Source organism: Pongo abelii, chromosome 11 (assembly GCF_028885655.2).
Source record: "Pongo abelii isolate AG06213 chromosome 11, NHGRI_mPonAbe1-v2.0_pri, whole genome shotgun sequence".
In the NCBI taxonomy this organism is placed as follows: domain Eukaryota; kingdom Metazoa; phylum Chordata; class Mammalia; order Primates; family Hominidae; genus Pongo; species Pongo abelii.
This window is the reverse complement of record NC_071996.2, coordinates 23,541,643-23,568,152: the sequence shown is the minus strand read 5'-3', so window position 1 is coordinate 23,568,152 and position 26,510 is coordinate 23,541,643. Positions and strand designations below refer to the sequence as shown.

At 38.4% G+C, this 26,510-nt stretch overlaps 1 protein-coding gene across 4 annotated transcripts in view; it reads left to right on the top strand.

The window, feature by feature from the left end:
* CNTNAP5 (contactin associated protein family member 5) overlaps positions 1-26,510 on the top strand; it is a 985,650-nt gene that overhangs the window by 513,991 nt on the left and 445,149 nt on the right. For all 4 annotated transcript variants that reach the window (XM_054549187.2, XM_054549188.2, XM_054549186.2 and 1 more), the window contains one exon: positions 5,224-5,408. In XM_054549187.2, coding sequence (XP_054405162.2) covers positions 5,224-5,408 — 185 coding nt within the window. The remainder of the gene's footprint in view (positions 1-5,223; positions 5,409-26,510) is intronic.

Below are 26,510 nucleotides of genomic sequence, written 5' to 3'. Positions count from 1 at the left end.
AAAAAGGGCAGTCACTACTGAATATACTTTTGAAATAATGTAAGTATTTTATAAATACCATTTTGATGGCTATTTAATATAATACTTCATCTGGTGAGTCTACATAAATGTACTCAGATTTTTTTTCTCCTTCCAAATTATTGGACATTATATCCAATTTTTAAATCACTAGCCACTTAAACATTTTTCCACAACATTTCAGCTTGCTCTTTTAGAATACATTTACAGAAAGTGGATTACTGGGCAAAAAGTTGTGAACATAAGTTTAAGTCCCTTGATACTAACTGAAATGTTTCTCCATAGAATTGGTGGGACTCAATTTTGCATAATTTTTGGGCATATATATATATATATGCACTAAGTAAATGAACAATGTAAACAAGGAGCAATGCTAATCCACTTTTGAGAAAAGGTCAACAAATTGCTTTAAGTATTCATAAAAATTGCATGAGCTACTTTGCATAAAGTGATGTGTGTTAATTAAGTTTATAGTTTCGTTAGATGCAGTAAGTGAAAGGTAGTCACTATTTATTTAAGAAGAAGTACTTTTATTTTCCTAAAGTCTTAAAATTATAAGGAGCTGAATTGTTGGATGCAATGAGAGTAGCAAACTTTCTGAGCCAAAATTAAGACCCAGGAGAGAAAGGGCTGACATTAGACCTTGAGGAGGGTAAAGGTAAGGTTACTGATGTTGGCTCTGCTTCCCACAGTGGAGATGTTCCTGCCTATTGAGATGGTGGTGATGAAGGTGGCAGGGGATGCAAGAAGGGTACAGTGAGCAACAACCGACATAACCTACTACTGGAAGCTTTAGGATTTGAAGATCCCAATCATGTATTTAGAGAACCTTGATCCAGTCAACATAACAAATACCACCCTATCCAATTTACTAGCGTTCTCCTGCCATTTTAAAGTTATACAATCTATTTCACTAAATAAGGCCACTCAAGGATTTTAAAATAGTGGAATTTAGACAATTTGGTAGCCATCTCAAAACATAAAGGTAGAACTGTGCCTCATACCATACATCAGAATAAATTTCAGTTGAAAGGACGTAGAGAAAACTAGAAGAATTCTTCAATGATCTCAGAATAAAGAAAACCTTTTAAACTATTATACAAATCCAGAAGGTATAAAAGAAAAATGATAGATTTGTTCCCAATACACAAATACCTGAGTGGTGAATTTAAAAAAATCAATCAAACAAACAAAAACAGAAAAGCAGCATCAAACACAAATAAAGAAAAACCAAAAGATATTTTCAAAATTCATATCACAGGCAAAATATAGGAAGAGACAGTTCAAAGAAAAGGAAATAAAAATAAAAAGACTTTCAATCTTATTCTTATTAAAAGAAATGCATATTAAAATTACTCAGAAATGCACTTTTTTAACCTACCAGACAGGCCAAATTTTAAAGCTAGACCGTACGTTGTTGGCAAGCCTGTGGTAAAGGCACTCCTAGGCATTTAAATAGGCACGGTCTTTATATAGGACAATTTGGCAGTGTTTGTCAAAATTGCCAACATGAAAGCCTTTGTCCTCCAATTCTTCATCTACGAATAAATGCTACAAATATGCTTGTGCCCAAACGAGATAATATCCACATAATAAAGTATTTCAACAGTTTTAAAGATCTAAAGTAAATAGAGACATCTAAATTTATATCACTAGGAAGCTCATTAAGTGAAATATGATATGTTCTATATATCATATATATGATTATATATTATTTACATATAATTATGTATCATATTTTATGTATATACATCATATATTATATTTATATATGTATGTATATTAGAGCATGGAATACTATGCAGCTATAAAAAAGATGGGAAACCTCTTTGGATTTTGATAAAGATTTTCAGGATAGATTAAATAAAAATGGAAAGTTGGAGATAAATGCACATTCTATTTTACCATCAGTGTAAAAAATTAAATGAGTAGAAATAAAGAAAATCTATTTTTGCTGCTTGCATACACCTAATATTTTTCTGAAAGCACAAGCAAGACATTAACAGCAGTGATTACCTGGGGCTATGGAAGATGAGTAGATGGAGGAAGTGAGGAAGGGAGGCAGGGAGGGTGTGTTACTATACACAAAGTTACATAAAAAATAAAATCAGTTTGACTGATTCATAATACTTATAAAATTTATCTTTTGAATCAGGATAGAGTGGAAAATATTAAAATATTTTATTTTCGTCATTATTATTATTGGTTCTATTAAAGAACTCAGTAGCTCATTAAAGGCCACAAAAACATCACATAGAACAAATAAGTTGGGGAAAGGGTGTAATTCCTTGCCGTGTTTTTTTTGTGTGTGTGTGAGTGTGTGTGTGTGTGATGTATAATCACTTTAAATTTTCAAATGTTTAATATTTGGACTTATTATTAATAAGTTATTGTTCGATGCCTTTCTTATTTTAAGAAAAAAGTGAGATGCAGCTCAGTTTCAAAGTGAAAGCTCCAATATTAAATCTACCTGCCTTGTTACATCTAGAACTGACAGTTTATAAAGCATAAAGTTTCCTTCAGCCAGTGTTAGCTCCTGAATCATTTCATTTTATACATAAAAACTGTGTGTGGGGCAGCGGTGGTGGTGTTCTTTGTTCTATCTCCGTCACCTGGAGGCCACCTCCTGCCAACACGTCATTATTACTTGGATCCCATTCTTCCTGTACTCTTCTTGCCTGAACCCCTTTATGCCCCATCTATCCAGATTATGGCCAATCTTATAGCCAGTCTTACCTTCTAATCCAATTTCCACACAGCTGCCAAAATAACCTTTCTTAAAAGTAATCTGCTGGCTGGGTGCGGTGGCTCACACCTGTAATCCCAGCACTTTGGGAAGTCGGGGCAGAGGATCACTCGAGGTCAGGAGTTCAAGACCAGCCGGGTCAACATGGTGAAAACCCGTTTCTACCAAAAATAAAAAAAATTAGCCTCGTGGGTGGCCCACACCTGTAATCCCAGCTATTCTAGAGGCTGAGGCAGGAGAATCGCTGGAATCCAGGAGGCAGGGGTTGCAGTGAGCCCAGATCGTGCCATTGCACTCACTCCAGCCTGAGTGACACAGGTAGACTGCATCTCAAAACAAACAAACAAAAAAACACAGTAATCTGCATTAGTAACCTCTGCCTACTCAAAGTTCCATTTCTTAAAAAAAGGTGTAAACTGTGTGACCTAGCCTACAAAGTCCTGGATAATGGGATCCAGGCCGACGAGCTCCTGGCACTCAGCCGCTGGAAGTCCTGGGCCACGCTCCCCTACATCTCTAAACCTGGCTGCTGCTTCTCCTGGCCTTGCAACCATGCTCCTCCTTCCCTCAGGTTTCAGCCTGTCCTTGCTGCATAAGGAGGGTTTCACAGTACCGCACTCTGCATTTCCATGACTCTGTGCTGGAAACCTGCATACATTTTATAGATTTATTTGATGAGCATCTCTACACTAAGACCACTAAGACCTTCAGAGAGGACAGTATACCTTTAAACTCCATGTCTCCTTGACACATCACTTGTCACTGTGACCAGCTCAGGTGGATCACACAAATATCTTTTTTTTTTTTTTTTTTGATTAAGTTTTGCTCTTGTGGCCTGGCCCAGGCTGGAGTGCAATGGCTCGATCTCAGCTCACTGCAATCTCTGCTTCCCAGGTTCAAGCGATTCTCCTGCCTGAGCCTCTCAAGTAGCTGGGATTACTGGTGCCCATCACCTCGCCTGGCTAATTTTTTTGTGTGTGTTTTTAGTAGAGATGGGGTTTCACCACATTGGCCAGCCTGGTCTCAAACTCCTGACCTCAGGTGATCCACCTGCTTCAGCCTCCCAAAGTGCTGGGATTACAGGCATGAGCCACTGCACCCGGCTCACAATACCTTTCTATAGGAGAAAGAAAGGGAGGGAGGGAGAAAAAATGAAAATATCTTCTAATTCATTAGCATATCCATCAAACAATGAAAACTCAGAAGTTGTGGAACACACCAATGAAATCAAGTCAGCTATTAATTCACCAGCTCTACTTTTCTAATTATAATGAGTTTGATGATTCTAACCTTATATGAAGCAACCAAGTTACTCAGTGAAGGGAATAGTGCCTTGGGCCATAATGGAGGTGGGAGTGAGCAGCCTTCGGGCAAGTGGCAGCTCCTGCCTGCTGAATGTCACACTGTTGAACAGGCTGCTGCAGCTGTACTGGAGAAAACACTTCCCAAGAGGGAGGAGACAGACATTTAGCTTTCGGTTACTAAGGAACTTAACATATAAAATGTTGCAAAAATTGAAAATATATATATACACAAACTTTAGTTCTATTTAATTGTTCATTTTGCTAAGGTTGATGCAAGTTCTGCAGGGGAAGATAAAAGCTGTAATCTTTTTGGTAGAAGGGTACAGCCAGGGACTTCCATAAAATTGAGAGAGAAGGAGGGGGAGGGGGAACCAGGCAGGTTGGATTGCAAAGCATGCCTTTCCACCTGCATCGCTCATGTCTTCTCAAGGGGGTCTTCCAAACTCAACAGAGGCTAAATCCTCAACAGTATGACCCGAGCCATGATCCATAGCTGTGGTCAAAGTAAAAAGGATGAGGCAGACCTAGATTCAAGTCCTGACTGTACTTGAGGCATTCATGTCTCACCTCCCTGAGCCTCAGAGTTCCTATTTGTCAAATGGAGATGATAATTTTCCCTTAGAGGATTAAAGATGAAAGTTATTTCTTCCTAAGTGCCATTCATACAGTAGGTACTCAGCCATGGCATATGGGATGATTATTTCCTTGCCGCTGCTTTTGCCCACAAACTTACTAGCTGTCTTCCCTTTACGTATCCCAGCTTTACCCCTCCTCCCAGGCACAGCTCCTAATTGGCTTTATCCACTCAAGAACCATTCTAACTCAAAGAATAGGCATTCTTTCTAAAAACAAAATCCCCATTTTCAATCATATTTATGTAGCCATAAGGACATAGTTCCTTTTATTATTTAATTTTTCAAGTCTTGAAAACATGCCCTATTTTGTCTGGAAGGAGGTATGCATATTGAATTTGATTCTGGAATCTGTGGGCAAAGCTTGTTATTCCTTCCCAGGTCCAGCACAGTCCCAGGCCTGTAGGGAGACATCATTCTTTGCCTTTAGAACAGAGATAGCTGCCTTTGCTTGTGGAGCATTCTGGTGTGCAAAGCTGCCCTTGGACACAGACATCATCTTGCTTCTCTCCTCTCTTCACAGATGACAGCAAAGCACGGCTCAGCAGCAGCTTGCCCTCTGCCACCCTGGGCAGCCTCCTGGATGACCAGCACTGGCACTCGGTCCTCATCGAGCGGGTGGGCAAGCAGGTGAACTTCACGGTGGACAAGCACACACAGCACTTCCGCACCAAGGGCGAGACGGATGCCTTAGACATTGACTATGAGGTGAGTTGATCCTCCTTCCTGCACCTCCTCAGCCCCTTGCTTCAATGAACGCAGCAAGAAAATCAGTGAGCAGAGCAACTGAGAGAAATGGTGGGGCACTGAGGAGTCTTACCCTGGGACTTACTTCCTCCATCTATGCCAGATAGTCAACAAGGAAAGGAGTGCAGCCAGAGAATCTGAGCAGTGAAGGAGTGATGGGCTAAACCACAAGATAACAGCTCTGTGCATTTTAAAATCAGCAGGTCTCCTTCTCATTTTTTTTCTGCTTGTAGCCTTTCTGTGCCGCTGCCTAGTCTCTTGGTTATGTACCTCCTTAAAAAAAGACTTCAATTATCTGTGGTGATGAAAGATACTTAAATTATAAACAAAACCCATGGAATCTAAAACCTACAGTCGAGACACTACCCTTTGACTTTCACTCTTCCGATGCAAACTGTTAACTAATACCGTGGCGAGCTGTTTCTTCCCCGCTGTCTTGTAGAAGGGGTACAGTGAAATGCACCAATTCAATGCAAAGAAGGTTGCACAAAGCTCTGCAAACTGGCAGCCAAGAGTTTGCCAGCTTTGCTAGTAGTTCAGTTCAAGGAATGCATGTTGTGCCTCTGCTGTACACCAGGCTCTGCTGGGCCATAAATGTCTAGTCTCTGTGTTGGAGAAACTGAGATAAGCTCTTGCAGAACAAGGACGTTAAGGCTACAGTGGATGAAGCCCCTGTCACTGAAGGTTTAGAATAGAGAAATTTTATATTTATATAGTTATGTATTTATATAGGAAACAGGGCACTTAATTCAACCTTGAAAAATGGCAGAATTTTTCTAGCAGGAGATGCTGCTAAGTCTTGAAAGAATAGGGTTAGAAGATTGGGGAGGCATGACAGAGCGTGGTTCAAAAAATGTCAAACAGTCCAGTATTTATGGAATTCAAAAGAATAGGCCATCAGTGGTGTGTTTGAGTCAGCTTGTTAACAGTTCATGAGTTTCAAGTGTTAGATTTTCAGAAATTTTGTGAGCCTTTGGTTAACCTAGCCATTATTAAAAATTAAGTTGGCTGGGCATGGTAGCTCACACCTGTAATCTCAGCACTTTGGGAAGCTGAGACCAGCAGATCACGAGGTCAGGAGATAGAGACCATCCTGGCTAACATGGTGAAACCCCGTCACTACTGAAAACACAAAAAAACTAGCCAGGCGTGGCGTCTCACGCCTGTAGTCCCTGATACTCGGGAGGCTGAGGCAGGAGAATCGCTTGAACCTGGGAGGTGGAGCTTGCAGTGAGCTGAGATCGTGCCACTGTACTCCAGCCCGGGAGACAGAGTGAGACTGCATCTCAAAATAATAATAATAATAATTAAGTTATATAAACTTGAAATTAGTTTTAAAAGCTAATACATTCATTGATTTCTAATTATTTCACTATATTATATCGATTTGCCTGTCTCTTTTAACTAAAGGTGCTCTGGAGGAATTTCATGACTATTCAATCTGCGTTGTGGGGATACTGTAGGTTGGGCAGCTACCACACAGTTCTTCCCAATTCCATGTTCAGTGAAATCCCTTTGACAGCTTGAAGTCTACCATAGTGGAAATACTTGTACCACAGAGGCTGACGTACATTACAAATCAGGGACTGGTTTATTGTTTTGTGCATTGTCTAGACCAGGGGTCGGAAAACTACCTGGCTTGTCTGGCTTGAGGCCTGTTTTTTTATGACATGTGAGTTAAGACTAATTTTTACATTTTTAAAGGGTTGTAAAGGCAATAAAGAAATTTTTCAAAAGGAATATATGACACAGACTTTAAGTGCTACAGATAAAATCATTCAACAAAGGTCAGCAAAAGCATTCTATAAAACTCAACTGGTATACAGAACTTATAATAATAGATTATTGCATATTTTATCATTATTCATAAATTGTGTGCTACACATTGTTAATATCATTAAAAGAATCTTACATTTGGATACACAGTCATAGCACACCAACATGTACATACCTGTGGGTATGTGTGTGTTCCTGTGTCCCACCCTGGACAGCCTGCTAGGAGACAATTTCAATCACTAGTGGGATAGATAATAGAACAGTGGAGGTAGAGATGAATAATTGAAAAATCGGGACTTATTTTTTCAATCACTATCATGAGAATAAGAGAGCTCTTTTGATCTTAACCTTAGTTTAGTATACTGTGGATAAAATATGCCATTCATTAACTTCAAAAAAGAATTTGTCGCTCTTTGACTCAGAATACAAGATAACAGGTGGATATTTTTGAGTTGCTGAAAACTGGAAATCTGTGACTATCAATTGCTCTCCTTTGTCAACTTGTTTAATTGATTGACAAAAGAAAGAACACACTCAATATTGGAACCACCTCAAAGAAAAGAGATATCTTTTATAAACTCGAAGACAACAACAACAGCAAAAAAAAACAAAAACAAAACCTATAAAATCATCTGGAAGTCTCGTCATTCTCCCCACATACTTTCCCTTTAATGTCGCAGAAGATGGTTCTAAAATTCACTCTGTTGCCAGATTTAATGTTTATTTACAAGCCCATGTCTGCTTATCTTTTGTCTCTTGTGTGTGGAATCTGTATGAAATCACAGCTGAGTGACATTACAGTGAAAGTCAGCATTTAGGGAAATGAAATCCGATGAAGTTGGAACTGATTTCTTCAGGGCATGCATGGATGTCTTGGTGCTTTATAAAATGTGCTCCCTAGGAAAGAGCCACCTTGAAACATTCCTCTGAAGTAACCTCTGCTTTAGGGAATTCAAGTCTTCTCCAGATTGTTCAGCCAGCTTGCTCCAATGATCATAAAAGAAGATAGATTGGCTGTAATAGCGGCGTTTGACATTAGCTGTACTGGAAGACAAGAGTTACATGTCAAGAGAAACCTCCAGCCTTTGAAGATTCACCCCGAAGGCTGTGTGGAGATGAAAGAGCACTGGTGCAGAAACCCTGTGTCCCACTCACCACATGACCAGTAACTGACTGTGTAAACCTGGGAAATAAAAATTTCTAACTTCAGTCATCCAGAAGCAAGATCCGCACCCCTGTTGGAAGGAATGGAGCTAAACAGGATATGTAAATCTAAGGTCTATTTTATCACAATATTGCATATCAATTAGAATCTACATTGATTTGCTTTCTGCCATGCGCCCATATGTGCACAAATGAGGCCTGGACATCACCAGCTAGAGGACGACAGTCATGTCTTTGTATGCCAATGACTAATTTTTGGAGCATGTACTACTCTGATATATACTTCTGTACCCTATCTAATTTTATATCAAAGCAAATATAATTATGCAAACCTATGTTTCTTTTTACTCTTTACCATGATGTGGTAATAATGGCAAGAAAAGGTAGTAGCTTTCATTCTTCATCTTAGACTACCTTAGGGGATATCAATCAAATGACACAATGACTTTCTATAAAGCAACTAGCATGAACTTTGCTGCACTAAGATGTCTGCAGTGGTCTGTTTCCCTTCCTGCCCAGAAGGCAAACAGACAAGGGCTCACAGAATCTGCTGTCAAAAAAAAAAAAAAAAAAAAGAGGCAGAATGTAGATCCTTTACTTCTCATTAAAATGTCTTCTCAGTTTACATCACTTAACCCATGTGACTTCTCCAAAAGCTGCAAGAAGGATTGTAGCAGCTCAGTTTACTTCCAGCCTGGAGCAGAAGGGCTTTAGAAAAAAAGATATTTTTAGGATCTTTAGAAAAAATAGTTCTTTTCTAACATTTTTGTAATCCAAGAAGTCTTTTCTTATCAAGAGTGCTCAGTAATCGTGTTTTACATAGCTATTTTGTAAGCTCTTAAACTGTTGAAAACATATTTGAAAAATATATATGATTCAGGAGTTAGGCGCGTTGTTTTTTCTGTAATCCCAGCTACTTGGGAGGCTGAGGAGGGAGGATGGCTTGAGCCCAGTTTGAGGCTGCAGTGAGCTATGATAGCACCACTGCACTCCAGCCTGAGTAGCAGAATAAGACCCCGTCTCTTTAAAAAAAAAAAAAAAAAATATATATATATATATACACACACACACACATAATGTATATATGTACACACACAAATATACAATGTATATATATATACACATACGTATTTGATTTACATATTATCACTTCATAGATACTGAAAAGGCATTTTACAAAGTACAAAATATATTTTCAATGAAAATTCTTAGTCAAAAAAACAAAAAATTAGATTGAACTAAACATTTTAAAACACATAGATGTTTAATCTCTAAGAATAAGTTTCACAGAAGTTTTAAATAGAGATCATATTTTTTAAACGTAAGAGTGCTGGAGTTCTTCTAGGAATGGCATAAAATCCAGAAACTTGGAACTAAAATATATAAAAAAATTTGTCTATATAGAATTTTTTAAAACCATGTGACTGTTCACCAAAAAAACTATATAATTATGTCATCCTCCCAGGAACTTTAAAAAGTGCTTCAAAAAAAAATCACACTTTTGAGGCAGGGCTAGATTGCAGTTCCCACTCAGACAGGCAAAACAGCGTGTGGAGACTCACATTGTGAACTTTGGCTCCAGAACCACTGCAGGAATACATTAGGAAAGACCGGAGGACACACAGACCCTCCAAAAGAAGCAGATTGCTCCTGCAGGACCCAGGAGACACCCCAAATACTGCAAGTGCCCAAACTGTGGAGGGAAAGGGAGATCATCCCACAAAAGGAGGATCATCTGCTCCTGAACACAAACCCCCACTGGGGAACCCGAAGGTCTAGATTACGGGAGAACATTCTGACCTTACTTGGAGCTCATTGAATTTAGAAAGCTGGGCAAAATACCCAAATGAGGAAAAAGCAGGAAAATCCCTGTGGGCTTGCTGAGTCAATTTCTGCCTTGCTTCACAATGGACCTTCAGGAGGGCTACCAGAGGCACTGAGAAAAGGCCATAGGGAGAAGGAAATCTCTAGCTGAACTTCATAACAATTTGAACCCATTGAGAAGTCTCCTGGCCAGAACTCAAGGGAGGGCATGAATCCAGTGTCCAGAATCCACAGGTAGGGGAAGCAGGAAAGCCCTACTTATTTTTGCAGCTGAGAGGCGGGTAGCCTAGGACAAGTTCACAGCCCTGCTTTCCCACTGCTTGGAAACAGACTTGATGCTGTTGAGGGTGCGGCACGGTGAGAGTGAGACTAGCCCTTTGTGTTGCATGGGAGCTGGGTGAGGCCTGCGACTGCCAGCTTTGCCCACTTCCCTGACAACCTGCATGACACAGCAAAGGCACCCATAATCCTTCTAGGAACATAACTTCATTGACCTGGGAACCTCACCCCAATCCTCCACAGCAGTTGCCGCAAGACCTGCCCAAGTAGAATCTGAGTTCAGACATGCCTAGCCCTTCCACCACCTAATGGTCCTTCTCTACCCACCCTAGTAAATGAAGACAAAGGGCATATACTCAGGAGATCTGGTGCCCTGGCCACTACCTGTTCCTCTCCATACTACTGAGGTTGATGCTTTCTTGAAAATGCCAGCTCCCGGGAGAAGGCCAACCAGAACAAAAGTAGTGCATCAATCAAACAAAGCTACAGATCTTCACAGAATCCACTTCAGGCCCCTGCAACCTCCACTGGAGCAGGTGCCCATATCCATGGCTGAGAGACTCACAGTTCTGGGTAGACAACCCACAGTACCAGCACAGAGCCTGGTAGACTTGCTGGGTGGCCAGATCCAGAAGAGAGATAACAATCACTACAGCTTGGCTCTCAGGAAGCCGCATCCCTAGGAAAAGGGGGAGAGTACTACATCAAGGAAACACCCAGTGGGGCATAAGGAACTGTACAACAGCCTTGTGTCCTAGACCTTCTCTCTCACATAGGCTACCCAAATGAGAAGGAACCAGAAAACCAACTCTGGTTATATGACAAAACAAGGTTCTTTAACACCCCCCCAAAAAATTACACTAGCTTTCCAGCAATGGATCCAAATCAAGAAGAAATCCCTGATTTACCTGAAAAATAATTCAGAAGGTTAGTTATTCAGCTAATCAGTGAGGTACCAGAGAAAGTCAAAGCCCGACATAAGGAAATAAAAAAAAAATCATGCAAGAAGTGAAGGGAGAAATATTCAGTGAAATAAATAGCACAAATAAAAAACAATCAAAACTTTAGGAATCAACAGATGCACTTAAAGAAATGCAAAATGCTCTCAAAATTCTCAGCAATAGAATCAAACAAGTAGAAGAAAGAACGTCGGAGCTCAAAGACAAGGTTTTTGAATAAACCCAAACCAACAAAGGCAAAGAAAATAGAATAAGAAAATATGAACAAAGCATCCAAGATGTCTGGGATTATGTTAAACAATCAAACCTAAGAATAATTGGCATTCCTGAGGAAGAAGAGAAATCTAAATATTTGGAAAATAAATTTGGGGGAATAATCAAGGAAAACTTCCCTGTCCTTGCTAGAGAACTAGATATCCAAATACAAGAAGCTCAAAGAACACCTGGGAAATTCATCACCAAAAGATCATTGCCTAGACACATTGTCATCAGATTATCTAAAGTTAAGATGAAGGAAAGAATCTTAAGAGCCATGAGGCAAAAACACCAGGTAACCTACAAAGGAAAACCTATCAGATTAACAGCAGATTTCTCAGCACAAATCCTACAGGCTAGAAGGGATTGGAGCCTTATCTTCAACCTCCACAAACAAAACTACCATCAGCCAAGAATTTTTACCCAGCAAAACTAAGCTTCATAAATGAAGGAAAGATACAGTCTTTTTCAGACAAATAAATGCTGAGAGAATTTGCCACTACCAAGCAAGCACTACAAGAACTGTTAAAAGGAGCTCTAAATCTTGAAACAAATCCTGGAAACACATCAAAACAGAGCTTCTTTAAAGCCTAAATCTCACAGGACCTACAAAACAAAAAATACAATTTAAAAAACAAAAACAAAAAACAGGGTATACAGGCAACAAATAGCACGATGAATGAAATTTTACCCCACATCTCAAAACTAACATTGAATATAAATGGCCTAAATGCTCCACTTGAAAGATACAGAATTGCAGAATGGATAAGAGTTCACCAACCATCTTCTCCCTTCAAGAGACACACCTAACACATAAGAACTCACATAAACTTAAGGTAAAGGGATGGAAAAAGACATTCCATGAAAATGGACAGCAAAAGTGAGCAGGTGTAGCTATTCTTATATTAGACAAAACAGAGTTTAAAGCAACAGCAGTTAAAAGAGATAAAGAGAGTCATTACACAGTGATAAAAGGCCTTGTCCAACAGGAAATTATCACAATCATAAATATATATGCACCTAACTCTGGAGCTCCCAAATTTGTAAAACAATTACTACTAGACCTAAGATATAGACAGCAACTAAATAATAGTGGGGGACTTTAATACTCTACTGACAGCACTAGACAGGTCATCAAGACAGAAAGTCAACAAAGAAATGATAGATTTAAACTACATCCTGGAACAAATATACTTAATAGATATTTACAGAACATTCCACGCAACAACCACAGGCATTCTATTCAACAGTGCGTAGAATGTTCTCCAATATAGAGGATATGGTAGGCCACAAAATGAACCTCAATAAATTCAAGAAAACTGAAATTATATCAAGCACTTGCTCAGAACACGGGGGAATAAATCTGAAAATTAACTCCAAAAGGAACCTTTGAAACCATGCAAATACATGGAAATTAAATAACCCACTCCTGAATGATCATTCGGTCAAAAATGAAATCAAGATGAAAATTAAAAATTTTTTGAACTGAATGACAGTAGTCATTCACAACCTATGAAAACCTCTGGGATACAGCAAAAGCAGGGCTAAGAGGAAAGTTCATAGCCCTAAATGACTACATCAAAAAGTCTCAAAGAGCACAAGCAGATAATCTAAGGTCACACGTCAAGAAACTAGAGAAACAAGAACACACTCAACTCAAATCCAGCAGAAGAAAAGAAATAACCAAGATCAGAGCAGAAGTAAATGAAATTGAAACACACATACAAAAAATACAAAAGATAAATGAAACAAAAATCTGGTTCTTTGAAAAGATAAATAAAATTTATAGACTATTAGCAAGATTAACCAAAAAAAAGAAAAGAAAAAATCCAAATAAGCTCTATTAGAAACGAAATGAGAGATATTACAACTGACACCACAGAAATACAAAAGATCATTAAAGACTATTATAAACACCTTCATGCACATAAGCTAAAAAACCTAGTGGAGATGGATAAATTCCTGGAAAGATACAACCTTCCTAGCTTACATCAGGAAGAATTAGATATGCTGAACAGACCAATAACAAGCAGCGAGATTGAAATGGTAATCAAAAAATTACCAACAAACAAAGTCCAGGACCAGACAGTTTGACAGCAGAATTCTATCAGACATTCAAAGAAGAATTGGTACCAATCCTATTGACACTAATCCACAAGATAGAGAAAGAGAGAACCCTCCCTAAGTCATTCTATGAAGCCAATATCACCCTAATACCAAAACCAGGAAAGGACATAACCAAAAAGAAAACTACAGACCAATATCCCTGATGAACATAGATGCAAAAATCCTTAGCTAAACGCTAGCTAACCAAATCCAACAACGTATCAAAACAATAATACACCATGATCAAGTGGGATTCATACCAGGGATGCAGGGATGGTTTAACATTCTCAAGTCAATAAATACTATACACTACATAAACAGAATCAAAAATCAAAACCACATGATCCTCTCAAAAGATGCAGAAAAGGCATTTGGCAAAATACAGGATTGCTTTATGATTAAAACTCTCAGCAAAATTGGCATGCAAGGGACATACTTCCATGTAACAAAAGCCATCTGTGACAAGCCCACATGCAACGTAATACTGAGTGGGGAAAAGTTGAAAGCATTCCCTCTGAGAACTGGAACAAGACAAGGATACCCACTCTCACCGCTCCTCTTCAACATAGTACTGGAAGTCCTAGCCAGAGCAATAAGACAAGAGAAAGAAAGAAAGTGCATCCAAAACAGTAAAAAGAAAGTCAAACTTGTAGCTGTTTGCTGATGATGTGATTGGTTACCTTGAAAACCCTAAAGACTCATACAGAAGGTCCTAGAACTGATAAAAGAATTCAGCAAAGTTTCTGGATAAAAAATCAATGTAGCTCTTCTATACACCAACAGCAACCAAGCTGAGAATCAAATCAAGAACTCAGCCCCTTTTACAATAGCTGCAATAAATAAATAAATAAATAAATAAATAAATAAATAAATAAAATACTTAGGAATATACCTAATCAAGGAGGTGAAAGACCTCTGCAAGAAAAACTACAAAACACTGTTGAAAGAAATCATAGATGACACAAACAAATGGAAACACGTCCCATGCTCATGAATGGGTAGAATCAATATTGTGAAAATGACCATAATTGCCAAAGTGACATTCAAATTCAACACAATCCTCATCAAAATACCACCATCATTCTTCACAGCACTAGAAAAAGCAATTCTAAAATTCATACGGAACTAAAAAGGAGCCCACATAGTCAAAGCAAGACTAAGCAAAAAACAAATCTGGAGGCATCACATTACCTGATTTCAAACTATACTATAAGGTCATAGTAACCAAAACAGCATGGTACTGGCAGAAAAACAGGCACATCCACCAATGGAAGAGAATAGAAAACCCAGAAATAAACCCTAATACTTACAGCCAACTGATCTTTGACAAAGCAAACAAAAATAAAAGTGGAGAAAGGTCACCGTACTTAACAAATGGTGCGGACATTTGGCAAGCTGCCTGTCGGAGAATGAAACTAGATCCTCATCTCTCACCATATACAAAAGTCAACTCAATGTGAATCAAGGACTTAAATCTAAGACCCAAAACTATGAAAGTTCTAGGAGATAGCATTAGAAAAACCCTTCTAGATATTGGCTTGGGCAAAGATTTCATGACTAAGAACCAAAAAGTAAATGTAATTTAAACAAAGATAAATAGCTGGAACTTAATTAAACTAAACAGCTTTTGCACAGCAAAAGGAACAGTCAACAGAGTAAACAGACAACCCACAAAGTGGGAGAAAATGTTCACAATCTATACAATCTTTGTCACATCTGATGACTATACAAATTCTAGAAGATAACATTGGAAAAACCCTTCTAGACATTGGCTTGGGCAAAGATTTCATGACCAAGAACCCAAAAGCAAATGTAATTAAAACAAAGATAAACAGCTAGGACTTAATTAAACTGAAGAGCTTTTGCAAAGCAAAAGGAACAGTCAGCAGAATAAACAGACAACCCACGGAGTGGGAGAAAATTTTCACAATCTTCACAATCTTTGTGACATCTGACAAAGGACTAATATCCAGAAACTACAATGAACTAAAATTAGCAAGAAAAAAAAAAACATCAAAAAGTGTGCTAAGGACATGAATAGACAATTCTCTTTTTTTTATTAGGAAAATGGCTTTTTTAAAATAAACTTTTATGTTAAGTTCCAGAGTACATGTATGGTATGTGCAGAGTTGTTACATAGGTAAACGTGTGCCATGGTGGTTTGTTGCACAGATAAACCCATCACCGATGTATTAAGCCCAGCACCCATTAGTTGTTCTTCATTTTATTTTTTTAATATACATATATACATATATTTCTTATACTTTAAGTTCTAGGGTACATGTGCACAACATGCAGGTTTGTGACAATTCTCAGAAGAAGATATACAAATGGCCAACAAACATATGAAAAAATGCTCAATATCACTAATGATCAGGAAAATGCAAATCAAAACCACAATGTGTTACCACCTTACTCCTGCAAGAATGGCCATAATCAAACAATCAAAAAATAGTAGATGTTGGCATGGATATGGTGAGCAGGGGACACTTCTGTACTGCTGGTGGCAATGTAAACTAGTACAACCATTATGGAAAACAGTGTGAAGACTCCTTAAAGAACTAAAAGTAGAACTACCATTTGATCCAGCAATCCCACTACTAGTTATCTACCCAGAGGAAAAGAAGTCATTATATGAAAAAGATACTTGCACACACGTTTATAGCAGCACAATTTGCAATTGCAAAAACATGGAACCAACCCAAATGCCCATTAATCAATTAGTGGATAAAGAAACTAATATATATATATATTATAACATATAATATTATATATATTATATAATATATTGTATATATAATATATTATATATACAATATATTATATTATATATATTACATATATTATATATATATATATATATATATAAAATGGAATATTACTCAACCATAAAAAGGAATGAATTAATGTCATTCACAGTGACCTGGATCAGACTGGAAACTATTATTCTAAGTGAAGTAACTCAGGAATGGAAAACCAAACATCGTATGTTCCTACTGGTATGTGGTTGCTAAGCTATGAGGATGCAAAGGTGTGGGAAAGACACAGTGGACTTTAGGGGTTCAAGGGGAAAGTGTGGGAAGTGAGTGAGAGTTAAAAGACCACAAATTGGGTGCCGTATATACTGCTGAGGTCATGAGTGCACCAAAATCTCACAAATCACCACCAAAGAACTTACTCATGTAACCAAACACCACCTGTTCCCCAGTAACCTATGGAAATAAAATAAATAAATAAATAAATAAAGCTAAACAATCATACTTGTATTAATAAGTTAAAAGTTTCTACAATTTTTTTAAAAAACAGGTAACAATGAAAAAATATGTAAAGAAAAGGAACACATAAAAATACAAATGGCTTTCATATGTATGAAAATATGCTGAACCTCACTAATAAAAAAAGAAATGCTAATCCATGCTAAAATATTTTTAACTTATATTGTAAAGACCAACACTTACAATATACCATGTTGACATGGAAGAAAACAGAAATATTTTATACACTGTTGATGGCACTATAATTAATAATATATAAAAGAAACAGTGATGTTATTCAAAACTGGAAACAAATGCTCTTCAACCTAATAATTTTGTTTTCAGCAATTTGTCCTACAATTATTAGCAAATGTGTGCAATGGAATATATGCTAGGTATAATACAAGATTTGAAATTACCCACTAACTTATCAAAAAGGGATTTGATTAAAAACTGTGGTCAGCCCTGCATGGGAACAGCTTTGCTCACGGCGCTCCTTGCAGGTACTCAGAGTCCACTCAGCCACAGGCTTGCACCGCAGCTGATCTGAGTCTTGGCAGGACACCTCGAAATGTGAGAAGGTGAAGGCCAATGAACAGCTGCTCCGAAAACTTACGTCATTTGCCTCCCTACCCCTGTGGGAAGCCACCATGTTTCTCATCACCTCTCAGATTGCGATAAAGGGTAGAGTTCTCTGCCCTCTCCTCTCAGAATAGAGCTGCATAATACAAAATTGTTTAGCTCAATCAAGAATTGGATTCTTGGCCGGGTGTGTTGGCTCATGCTTGTAATCCCAGCACTTTGGGAGGCTGAGGCAGGTGGATTCCCTGAGGTCAGGAGTTCCAGACCAGCCTGGCCAACAACATGATGAAACCCCATCTCTACTAAAAACACAAAAATTAACTGGGCATGGTAGCACACGCCTGTAGTTTCAGCTACTCGGGAAGCTGAGGGCTGAGGCAGGAAAATCTCTTGAACCTGGGAGTTGGAGGTTGCAGTGACGCGAGATTGCACCACTAAACTCCAGCCTGAGCAACAAGAGTGAAATTCCTCTGTGAAAAAAAAAAAAAAAAAGGAATTGTGTTCTTAGCAATGGGAATAACACAGCCCATGTTGGGGTCATCTGACCCATTTTGTTTAGATGTCATCCTTCTTGGTATCTACAGCTACAGTGAATGGCTGTTCTTTGCTTAGCTGTTTGTGCAAATAAAAAACTGTCTGAATCGAAATGACTCTTTTATCTTTACCAGTCTATTGGTCAGGCTTTGGTCTTAGGCTCACCTTATGTATTGGTGCCTGACAAATACATACACTCTATGAAAGTATAATGCACTCATTAAAAAGAATGAGGCAATCCTATATGTTCTGATACAGAATCATCTCCAATATAAATTGTTGGAGAAAAAAAAATCTATGTGTAATGCAGAGTAAACAGTTTTTTTGTGTTTAAAAAACAGAAGAGAACATATAAACATGAAAGCACATATAGGCATAGAAATTTCTGAAAGGATACTAAAGCAAGAGGTAAGTAGTTAGAATCTCAGAGAGTAGGACAAAAAAGGAAGAAAGCCTCACTTTTTACTTCTTACCCTCTTTAAACTTTCTGAATATTTTACTCCATCCAGAAAAGTACTTTAAGGAGAAACTGAGGCAGTAGAAAGAATACATTATTTAAAAGACAGTTCTTGTGTTCGTTTTAAAGTTGCATGCACTGATTTATTATTATTCATAGTTTTCTTTAAAAAACACATTACTTTATAATACATAATTAAATATACTTATTTTTTAAATTGTCTATCCCATCATCTCTAGTCCAGCCATAGAATTTAAGCTCATCATAAAGGTTGAGATGTTCTCCTTTACTTTCATTTATATCTATAGCATTACGACTGACACATAAAATATACTCTGTAAAAAGTTGCTGAGTAATTGGATGAATTTTATTTCTGTAAATTATAAATGATGTTAATCTGCATTCTACCTTTCTTCCCTTAAGAAGTCCCTAATAGGTTCTCCATGCTCAGAGGCCACCCCTTGCTGCCTTCCTTACCTTTACTTGGCATTGCCTAATGGACATTTCTCTAATAACTCAGACCTGATTTGAAAACTGGCCAGACATAATAAAACTATTTATTTGGTGATCATATGACAGAATAATTATAGATCCTTTGTTTCCTTTGGAAATTCAGTTGCAGGGTTAAAAGTGAAGACTTCCATCAAGGAAAATAAACTGAAAAAAATAAAAAGGAAGCAAGTAGATGAAAAGGGAAAATAAGAAAAAAATAAAATAAAGAGTTATTATTATGTATGGCATTTTAAAATTTTTTTTGACCACCCAAAACAGCCCTGTGAGAAACGCTATTATCTCCTATATCACAAATATAAAAGCAGGACACAGAGAAGTTGAAGAAGTCTCCAATCCCTATTCCTCAATAGCCACCAAGGAAAACGAACAGGATTTGAGCCCAGGTCTGTGTGACCATTTGACCAGAGGTTTATCTGGGGAGCAGGTTTTCCCTCTGAGGAGAGAGAATCAATGTCTGGAGATACAAGCACAGACTCTGGGGCTTGGCCTGGGCTCTGCCTGTGTATAAGACATGAAATCACATTACTTGGTGCCATTTTCCTTGTAGTTTTAAATTTAAGATTATTGTGATTTGTGGACTTGCTAACCTTATATTTCTTCAAGTTTTATGTGAATGAAATAAGATATAAAGACTTCTCTTGAATGTGTTAAAAGTAAATTAATTGTTTTGCATATGATGAAGGGAATATTTTAATACCACTATTATACAAAAATGCATTGTTTTCATTAACATGAACTAAAGGAGCAAATGGTAACATATCTTGTTTTCTATTAGCTGCTATTAGGGGGATGCTAGTAGGTTTTAATTAGCGTGCTACTTCCAGTGGAAGTGGCCAATAAGACATTTGGAGACTGGCTAAATTTGGGCTAAATTACTGTAAACCTCAATAAACTCATATAAAGTTAGCCAAGCCCCTCTAGGATGTTTGTAAGCCTGAGGCAAGAGTACAAATAGAGAACCACATATCATGAATCTAAATTTTTTAAGAGTTACAAACCTAGCTAAGAAACTAGTGAATCAAATATTCTCTACTCCCCTCCCTTGACATATAGACATCCATTCATGCCCATACCCCACAGGTCAAAGTTCTGCCCACCGTGCAAACAGCTGCCTGTTGGCCACCCCTCAGGAAGGCAGATGAGGGATGAGAACAGTGAAGAACCTTGAAGGACTATCAGAGCTGTTGAGGCAGGAAACTGGGTGTTGTGTGCGGAGATCATGTTCTGGAAGGCGGTGGCAACTTCCTATAGTCATCTCCCCTGGACTCATAAGGCCCTGCCCTTGTGACATGGGATATGACCGAGGAGGACCGCAGTGGGACCCTCTAGGAACCCAGTTCAGGGCAGGAAGGCCCACTGGCCTGGGTGTAAGGGGGATGTGAAGGGAGGATTTCCATGGAACTCTTTGCTTGAATACTAAAATGTACATAATTTACCTCATTGGTCAAAGAATCTAATGTAAAAATATAGTAAATTCATTCAGACAAAAAATTATAAAATATATGTTAGGCCTATTGGGCTGTGTCAGCAGCTGATGTCTGTCAGTCTGTGAAAAATACCTATTTAGAGAAAGGATCTGTGGGCCTGGCAATTGATCAGATTTAAACCAGGAGCAATAAGGACAACAAAAACAGTAGGAAAAATGGTCTCAATATACCCCGGGTGCAAAACCTGGTGGTAGTTTGAGAAGATAGGGCTGCCCTATCAGACAGAAAATATGAGGAGCTGATTTATGCTGTTAAGAAAACATGGGTGGCGTCTGCTGCTATCACTGTGCCCCACTTCTGCTTTTCATCTCCTCCAGGGCTGCAAAAGGCTCACCAAATAGCATGGGCCAGTTTGCTCACTTTGCCTGAGACAAGGGGGCAAATTGTGCCAGGTTTCCCAGAACGGAGAGAGCTGTGAGGATGTGCAACATTTAGTTTTAAAAATGGCAATGTTTCAGGCAAACGAGGACAAGTTGGTCACCTTAGCCTGGGACCTTTCATTGAGAAGGCTACTCAGTGGAACCAGGTGTAGAAGAAGCTAGGGGGAGACTGTGTGTGTGGCACTTAGAGTTGGGGCTCTAGATTGAAGGGTGTGGAATTCCAGGTCTTTAACTTGTGGCTCCAAGGTCTCAGTCAAGCTGCTAAACCTCTGTATGCTGTCATTTTTTTTTTCAGCTGTAAAATGGAGCAAATCAGAGTACCCAACTCAATGGTTAGAGAAAAAATAGTGAAAGTCAGCTCTAAGCATGGTGCCCGATATATAAACATGATCAATAAGTCCTACTATTGCTATTACTAAAACAATACTTTGAGAGAGTGCCAAGGGTTGAACAAGAGAGACCAAATCCAGGTGAAATTTAAGGGCAATTATTGGGGTTGGGTCAGAAGCCATAGGCAGAATGTAGTAGGAGGGATGTGAGCCTGGAGCACTGGGGCAGGATGTCAGGGCATGGATGAAGCAAGGGAGCACAGGCACTTTCTAAATGAGGAGCACTATCAAGAACAGTGCTTTCTCTTACTCAATGCTGGGCTGTGTCTGGGTAAGAAATCACCCACTCTCTATCACTGGCAAAAAAGAAATAGGATAAATTTTTTGCAGAAAAAAGAGGGACACTGGAAACTTGTGAAATAATAGATTATAAAACCAATAAGGAAGAGGTAATTGTTGGTTAAAATGTAAGCAATTGCCTCCACTCATTATTTGGCTCCAAAGTAGAAGCAAAAATAAGGCATGATGTGTACTACGAGCATATTAAAGTTACAGACATCAGAAGTTCCAAACATGGGACAGACTGAGTCATTCATCCAGTCAAACAGTAAAACATAAGTTACAAAATGATGACCCTGGGCAAGATTTGGAAAGCCATCGTCCAATTTTGCCTATATGCTGTTTTATTTTCTTTTTTAAATACTCGACATTCAGGCTAATTTTTAAAAATCAGGAGATTTAACCAGAAAATTGGAATTTCTGTCCTCATTTGTAATGGCTGAAATTCATCCACCCTTGACTAGTATCCCAAAGGCTGCTGATGGTGGGTTTCTCCTTCTGAAGGGCCATGAGCTTTGCATGTACCTCAGCAAACACCCAGCCAGTGTAAGTCTTAAAAGCTGAAAAAGAAGACAGCAGTTTGGGTCCTTTTTTTATACCTGTTTCTTTAAGAAGTGGACTGTCAGAACAAAAATGAGACAAATATTTACAAATGAGAAACTTCAAAAGTATCAGATATGCAAGTCAGATACAAAGTGGGATCTTTAGAACAGGAAGACTCCAAATTGAAACAGGGCCAGAGAAAAAGCCAACAAGGGAGGAATGAATTCCTTGCCATGGAAGTAACATCAAAGATTGAAAAAGAAACAAGCAAATACAAGACCAAAAAACAAACAAACAAACAAACAAACAAACCATAATAAGATCAAAGAAAAAGAGAGTGGCAGATTCTGGGACCTCATGCATTTAACATCAGTGCAGGCTTTCTCCTGGGATTTATCCTGTTGGAGCTCACCTGTGACAAGAGCAAATCCAGCAAGTTACCAGATGGACTACGTTGTCCAAGACACTGAGACTGTGAGTGAAACTTTGCAATCTAATACCTGGAATTGTTGACCACTAAGATCAATGAAAAGCACACCATTCAATGACCACTAAGATCAATGAAAGGCACCCATTCAATATGCCAAGACTAAGCAAGCAAGAAAAGTAAGAAAAGAAAGAGACTGAATTACCAAAAAAGACAATGAGGCAAAAGCAGATTTAGAAGCAAATTGTCAGTTCTCTTTTTAAAATCCAATTTAACAAATATCTGTTGAATCTATTAATGGTTTAATCATACCTCTTGGAATTACATATTCAAAAATGAATCAGATATTATCTGTGCCTTTGAGAAAATTTTAGGGAGGTATTCCAAAAACATTCAACAAATGTTTCTTTCAGCATCTACTGTGTTTCAGGTACCCCTTTAAGTAGGTGAAATATCTCAATGTAAAAGACAAAAGGTCCCTACTCTCATCATGCTTGCATTCTAGCAGGAGAGGCAAACTATAAAGAATAAACACAAGTAAGTGAATTATATAGTAAGTAAGAAGATAATAAATGCTATGAGAAGAACAAAAATAGATCAAGGTAATGGATCTAGGAGTTCTTGGATGGAGGGAACGAGATTGCAATTTTAGATACATCAATCAGGGTAGGCATTATTGAGATGGTGCCATTTGAGAAGAGACAAAAAAAAGTCAGTTTTCCAGAATGCTGTCTGAGAGTGCTTGCTCAGGGTATTGATCTCTTTCACCTACCACAATTAGGCTCCATTTTTCATGCTTCCACCTCTCACCTGAAGCCAAAATAAGCCTCTTTGATCTAATCTTTGCCCTCTTCATTTATTTATTTATTTATTTTTCCATTTTAACTTCAAGAAAATAATTTTCTTTAAAGGTGATTATTATTTTTCTCCGAAAATCCTTCAGCAGAATAGAGTAACTATTCTCTGAAAATCCTTCAGAGAATACAATAACTCTATTCTTTTCAGCCTAGCATTCAAATATCCTATCCCATGGCACCAACTGATCTTGCTTTCTTTACTTATGACTTAAAATTTGATGGTTTCCTGTAGATTTTGGTCACTAGTATGCTTGCATTGTTTCTATCATACTTTGCCTTCCATCAGTCTGTTGCAGGATGAATTTGTTGTTAGCGACTGGCCCTACACTTTTAGATAGAGGCAGTGTGTGATTTATCCTTAATTCCACCACAGGGCCTTGAATCAAGCTTCACAAAAAGTAAGGGTTCAGCAACTACTAAGTGAATCGAATTTGTACCAAACAATTGGAATTAACTTTATCAAGTGTTTCTAAGAGTTGGTAACAGAATAATAAGAATAAAAGAGTTTTTGATCAGTATTCACTGAAAATTACTGGTCAGATGAGACAGATTTTGTTCAGAAAGTCTGTGATAACTGTAAGTTGCCAATGAATGGATGAGCACATTATCTAACGGAAGCAGGATTTCCAGCTCAGTCTTCCATATACTAAAGGCCCTGGGCCATTTCATACAGACTATGTACTCAGAAACACAATCTCCATTCAGTATCATCCACATCTGCCAAATAATGAAATATTCTAGAGTCTGAATAAAAAGGCATAATCAGATCTTCAGCATCCTCGGAAATGAAATCTGTGAAAGAAAATTAAAAATAATTAAAAACAGGTTTGAAATGCAGGCAAAGGTACACCAATTAAATGTATACAGAAAGAAAGCAGAAGCGGAAAAACTAGTACCTTTGAAAGTAAACATTAAGATCAAAACAGGCCATTGTAAAATAATAATTATGGTCTCTAATTAAAACACTTATACTAACCCTATGTGTATAGCACATAAAATATCAATAAATGCAAAAGTAAAAGACTTCCAATTGTTCCTATGTAGATATTGGTTGATAGTGCCCTGATGTGAGTACCTGTGTTGCAGTTCCAACATGCAGAGGCCCTAGAGCCAGGTTGAGGAAGATGGTTGTTGGTTTAACCAGTTATGCTGCCAGATGAATGAACTAATGGACAGAGTTCAAGAGGAAAAGCCAAGGTTGGGAATGTTGGAGGGAGCCAATCAGAAGCCAGCAGAACTAAGCAGGAGAATAGCTTGAGGATGATCAGTATTCAATTTTTGCAAAGACTAGTTACAATAACTCGGCCAGCCCAAGTCTTCCATAGTGGTAATTCTTATATGGAGGGCTTGATAGAAACAGCTTAGAGGAAGATTTTAATTTTTATTTTCAAAGTTTTGGTAAATCAGACAAAAATATGAAAACAAATGAACTGAGGGATACATTTATTAATATAGAATTAAGAGGTGAGTAGCCTATAAGTGTTTATAAAATATTCAGAAAAGAAAAACATCATTATATGAAGCAAATTTCTCCAGTCTAATTTAATCTGATAGTGGACTAAATCTATAATTCAATAGTCAAATTATAACTTCCAATTCTCAACTACTTAAAACATTTAAAAATCTAAATCAGGTTGCAAATTCACACTCATATTCAAAAGCACATAAAAACAGTTTTGCTTCTTTTCCATAACTGGATTCAATATGCTCATCAGCCTCTGTTGCTTCTAATGGTAGAAAAATCTAACCTTGATGATGAATAATAATTACTTAATGATTATTTAAAAGGTAGTACATTATTGGGTATATATTGGGTTATGTTGTGATGTTCTCTCTGTACTTTTTTCCTCTTCCCTCGGCAGATCACTAATGGGGTGGTTTGTGTATTGTGCTTCGTCAAGGGAGTCATGCCATTCACGAGTCCCACCTGTTTGGAGGCAAAAGACTTGCATGACAGCTTTCGTTGCTGTTGTCCGTAGGATCTGCCTTGGTGTACTAATCAGGGTTCTCTAGAGGGACAGAACTAATAGGATACATGTATATATTAAAGGGAGTTTATTAAGGAGAAATGACTCACACAATCACAAGGTGAAGCCCCATGGTAGGTTGTCTGAAAGTTGAAGAGCAAGGAAGGTAGTAGTGGCTCAGTCCAAGTCTGAAAACCTCAAAATAGGGAAACCAACAGTGCAGTCTTCGGCCTGTGGCAGAAGGCCCGAGAGTCCCTGGCAAACCACTGGTGTAAGTCCAACAGTCCAAAAGCCAAAGAACTCAGAATCTGATATTCAAGAGCATGAAAAATCCAGCACAGGAGAAAGAAGCAAGTCAGCTTCTTCCATCTTCTTCTGTCTGATTTTTCTAGCAGCTTCGGCAGTCGACTAGATGGGGCCCACCCACACTGTGGGTGGACCTTCCTGAGGGTGAGTCTTCTCCTAGTCCACTGACTCAAAAGTTAATCTCTTCTGGAAACACCCAGAAACACCCAGATACACCCAGAAGCAATACTTTGCGTCCTTCTATCAAGTTGGCACTTAATACTAAGCATCGCACTTGGCCTAAGGGAGTGAGATGCAGTCACTTGGACTCTCCCAGACCTCCAAATCCAGCTACCAGCCCGTAACACATTTACTGATAACTTCAGCCCATTTGTACCCTCAACCTGCTCTTCTGGTCCTGGGGACCCTCAGTTGCCTGCCTCGCACTGTGCTAGAGTGACCAGGTCACTGTGGAACCCCTCAAGCCTTTCTGCATTGCCTCTTCCTCAGCCTTTGCTAACCTGTCTTCTCCTCCCCAGCTGATTTGCTCCGGGATCATGCTGAACTTGAGACAGCTCTAACAGGCTTGCAGCCATCACTTCCATGGGCACTTCTGGAGGCAGTACCTTTCTGTGTTTTCCAAGATCTGTCTTGTGACCTCTATCCATATCCACCCAACTCACATCCAGTTTCAATCCCTCAGGGAGAACCAGAGAGCAGGCCTCAAGCTACCGCCTAACTGTGCT